The sequence below is a fragment of the Myotis brandtii genome, unplaced genomic scaffold, assembly GCF_000412655.1.
Source record: "Myotis brandtii unplaced genomic scaffold, ASM41265v1 scaffold1804, whole genome shotgun sequence".
Classification (NCBI taxonomy): Eukaryota; Metazoa; Chordata; class Mammalia; order Chiroptera; family Vespertilionidae; genus Myotis; species Myotis brandtii.
The window spans coordinates 7,305-12,107 of NW_005356690.1; the positions used below are offsets into that span (position 1 = coordinate 7,305).

Here is a 4,803-nt window from a genome sequence, read left to right on the forward strand (position 1 = left end):
TTGTTGATTAGAAAATATTATATCAAGAAATTCGTCTTGCCGAAACCGGTTTGGCTCAGTGGATAGAGCGTCGGCCTGCGGACTGAAAGGTCCCAGGTTCGATTCCGGTCAAGGGCATGTACCTGGGTTGCGGGCACATCCCCAGTAGGAGATGTGCAGGAGGCAGCTGATTGGTGTTTCTCTCTCATCAATGTTTCTGACTCTCTGTCTCTCTCCCTTCCTCTCTGTAAAAAATCAATAAAATACATTTAAAAAAAGAAAAAGAAATTTGTCTTAAAATCTGAAAACCCAGTTTTTCTATGTTCTGGGCTCTGCATAAAACATTTTACAGGCGTTCTCTCATTTAATCTTCACAGTAATCTTATGAGATAAAGTGATGTCCTAATCTGCTTTATTTCATTTTGTTCTAATTTTTTTCAAAAATGAGAGGGGCAGGTTTAGAGAGGATAAGTAACTTGCCCCAAGTTACACAACTGTGAAAATGGGCCTGTCTGACCCTAAAGCTGATGATCTTTAATCAATACACTGAATTATCAGGCATTTGGATTCTTCTTTTTAATGCCTAGTTCTTCAATTTAATCTGACTTGCATGTATCTGCAGGTTCCAGAACAGTGATGGAGAAACTAAGTACTTGCAGTTAGCAGAAGAGCTAATTCGTCCTGAGAGAAACACATTGGTTGTGAGTTTTGTGGACCTGGAGCAATTTAACCAGCAACTTTCTACCACCATTCAAGAGGAGTTCTATAGGTATGGTATATTAATCTTTCTGTGAGGCCAGTTCTGTTTGGACTGGAAGTGTTCATTTGTGAGGCAGAAGGGCAGCTGTGATATACGCCCTTTGATACAGCCAGTGGTCATGTTAGTATTGCTCTGAACTAACTTAGGCCCAAAGCTGAATATTTTTCACATGCAAATGTTGAAAACCTTTGCTTTCTATATAGTTTTCCTAAGTTTTAAGAGGACCATTTACTTTGTGTCAGGTATTTGGTGCTATTGCTGTCATTCAATTCTCCACCCCCACCCAACCCATAGGAGTTTTGAGAAAGTGTTTGTGTGGATCCTGTTCTTGATCAGAGAGAGATGTCTTTACAGCAGTAACGTCGTTCTTCTCTTAAAATTTAATTTTTCTTCTGATTATAAAAGTAACATATATTGTAGAAAATTTAGAAAATAGAGAAAAGTAGGGAGAGTAAAGCCATCTGTACATTTGTAATCCCGCCGCCCATAGTTAACTGTCATTAGCAGGTCTGTGCCAACAAAGTTCCAAGAGCCTTCTAGGTCTGTAAGTGCAGAGCTTCCTAAGGATCTCTTGACACATTTTGATGTATTTCTGCATATCTATAATTATTTGGATCATACTATTGATAGAGCAACCTGCTCTTTTCACTTAACAGTATAACATTTTTCCATGTCATATAAAATCCCTTGAAAATATTTTAATAGTAGATTGGTATTTTTTTTGGTAGAAATTAGTTATATGTAATAATTTAGGCTTTAATTTTGTTTTTGATTGCTACGTAAAACAAGAAGCATTTTCTAACACATACCTTTTTATTTGGATTAATAAATGTGACAGTCTGTATAAATAAAATTAGTTAAACTAAACATTGTGGACCGTTGTGAAAGAAACGGAGGCCCAGGAGTAAGGAGACACAGCCCTGTTCCTTTACCTGGTGAACTATGAGGTGGAGGACTTGTCTTCATGTTTTTAGTCATATCTGACCATCAAGAATGGTTGGAGAGATAAGCAGCAGTTTATTGTGAAAGTATGCAGCAGTGAAGTTGTACGGACAAGTATGAGGGAGGTAGAAAGTCAGGGCTGGTGGTAGAAATACCCACACCCATACCTCATGCACGGGTCATGCAGTAATTCTGTCTCATTGAAAGCAGCTAATTTTTCAGAGGACTCCAGTCCCCACTCCTTTAACCAGGCTGCAGCAGCTACTGGGGACTTCTGTCAAGAAGACATGGGCCACTTCAGTCTAACCAGTCAGATGGGCCATTTCTGCCAATACCTGATGTACACACATTCCTCCCCTGACCTCATCCATTTTTTATCAATCAAGAATTAAACCTAGAAAAATAAATTGTGGCCTCGACACCAAATGAAAAGCTGCCTTGGTTGATTGTAACCCCCTCTCCCCCTTCAGATTTTTCACGTTGAGTCTTCTTGGACAGAGAAGTGGCCTACAGTGTGGTTCTAAATAATTATTTAAAGATAATGAGTATTCGGGCACAGCATTTTATCTTTGGTGTTTCTACTGTCTTAGATCTATTTGTGGAGGGATAAGAGAGGATTGAAAGAGGCTCTCAAACCTGGACTAGATAATATTAGTATCCTGTGTAGTTAAATTCTAAGGCTTGGGTGTAACCAGATGAAATTACTTAGTCTCAGCTGTTGGCAAGCATGAAGGGGGAAGGAGGCCTTGGTAATAATAAGCCTCTTGAAGATGTCAGTTGATCTTTTTTTTGTTTGCTTTTTAGAGTTTATCCTTACCTATGTCGGGCCTTAAAAACTTTCGTCAAAGACCGGAAAGAGATTCCTCTTGCCAAGGATTTTTATGTTGCATTCCAAGACCTACCTACCAGACACAAGTAAGAAACCCTTCTTTGGAAGAAAAGAAATGTACCAAATAGTATAGGCATCACTTAATTGTCAGAAAATTCAGGAGGTTGTAGTCTTAGATCTGTAAAGTTTTGCCCAGTTATCCAAAAAATTTAATTTTGGAGAAATGTATTTTTCTAAGGAGATAGGATGAGAAGTAAGTTAAGTGAAGCAATTTCTGAGTATTGTCTTATTTTAGGATACCTTTGAGGGGATATTTGGGAGGGAAATTAGTCAAGTGAGAAAATTTGAAAACTGAAACAGTCACAGAAATTCATGAATCTGGAAAATTTTGTCAGAGCTTAAATGGCATACCTTTTAAAGAACTTAAATAATTGTTTAAGAAATTGAAGTGATATTTTGAAAACAACTACTGAAATTACTTATAAAGTTACCAAGTTATTTAATATAGAATGGGTTTGTGCAGTAAAGTGTTTCTGAACTTCTGAGTCTAAATTTTCCCCCCATGATAACTTTATTTTGAAAATACTTTAATACATACTTACTTAGAAGTTGTAAATAAGCAAAAAATATTTGCATATAAACAAAAATGTGATTTTCCCGTTTTATAATTACTTATTTCTTTGTTGTGCTTTATTCACCAATGGGACATTTATCCTTAAACAGAATTCGAGAACTCACTTCATCCAGAATTGGTTTGCTCACTCGAATCAGTGGGCAGGTGGTACGGACTCACCCAGTTCACCCAGAGCTTGTGAGTGGAACTTTCCTGTGCTTGGACTGTCAGACAGTGATCAAGGATGTAGAACAGCAGTTCAAATACACACAGCCAAACATCTGCCGAAATCCAGTTTGTGCCAACAGAAAGAGATTCCTGCTAGATACAAATAAATCAAGATTTGTTGATTTTCAGAAGGTAACTATTAAATTTTTGTTAAGTTCAGATTTAGCCTATGCTAATAATTCCCTTCTAGGCACCTGCAATTATTATTTAAGAGCTTATTTAGACAGTGTTAAACTCGGTTTTTATTTTAAGTCAAGGATCATCAAATGTGACCACAGATTTAAGCCAAAAAACTCTTAATACAAATTTTGGTTATCAGTTTATAAATGTGTTTTAACCTTTAATAACCTGAATTGGAAGCCTCTTCAGGCTGTGACAAAATGTATTTGTTAAATAATAAATAGTAATTATTTTCAATATTAACTAGAGTTATGAGAACTTTGGAAAAGTACAGACTTGTTGGTGTAAGACTTTGAGTAGGTGGTTAGGAGAGAGACAGCATGAATAATAGGGTAGGTGCAAATGGACATGTTTGTCAACAGCAGTGAGGATTACCATGATTGAAGTAGAGGAGCCAAATTGGAGATTATCTGAGAGATGATTTGGTATGAGACATAGAGGTACTTGGAGCCTTAACTCTCAGATTTGGACCTATCTTGATAAATAAGGGAATTATCAGGGGATAAGATTTTTTTTTAAGGAAGATTAATGGGACACTGGTTTGTAGTATTTAACAAGAGACTAGTAATTAGGTAGTTGTAGTGATTTGGGCAATAGTTGGATGGTAGCAGTAGGTGTAGGGGCTCTTATCTCTGTATGACTTAGTAACTCTGGGACATGCAAAGGGGAAAAAAAATTATAGCAGTTCAAGCATTAGAGCATGGAGGAATGAGTACCAGTCTAAAATAATTAATATTTAATTCGGTTTTCAATCCTCACTTAGATTTCTAATATTCTTATACTTAGTTTTTAAGAAGTACATACTCTATCAACAACTTTTGATAGGAGATATTCTATATTTGAAAAAGAATGTGCTAACAACCCCATTGGGTCTTGGTTTGAAAAGAAAACAAAACATCTGTAATAAAGGGGAAATTTAAAGTTGGACTGAATAATAGACATGGTATTAAATATTTAATCTTCTTGGTGTTATAATGGTATTGTGGTTACATAGGAGAGTGTCTTTATTTGTGCTTAAATATTTAGGGGTGAAGTATCTTGATACTTACATTTAAAATATAATAATATAGTAAAAGTATGTGTGTCTAAGTAATGTTAACAGATGCATTGAGATGGAGAGCATAAATTATGAAACACAGAACAAATATATAACTACATAGTCAATTTGAACAAAGAGAAAACGAGAAACAATGCTTTTTAATGAGAGAAAAATGAAGATTTTATTTATTTTTTTTAATATATTTTATTGATTTTTTACAGAGAGGAAGGGAG

The 4,803-nt window shown here is 35.7% G+C and overlaps 1 protein-coding gene across 1 annotated transcript in view; it reads left to right on the top strand.

Moving 5' to 3' along the window:
• Window positions 1-599: 599 nt before the first annotated feature.
• Window positions 600-4,803, top strand: part of MCM6 (minichromosome maintenance complex component 6) — a gene marked incomplete at its 5' end in the record, with an annotated part of 30,770 nt that continues 26,566 nt past the window's right edge. The window contains 3 exons of the mRNA XM_014537654.1: window positions 600-748; window positions 2,486-2,596; window positions 3,234-3,483. Coding sequence (XP_014393140.1) covers window positions 600-748; window positions 2,486-2,596; window positions 3,234-3,483 — 510 coding nt within the window. The remainder of the gene's footprint in view (window positions 749-2,485; window positions 2,597-3,233; window positions 3,484-4,803) is intronic.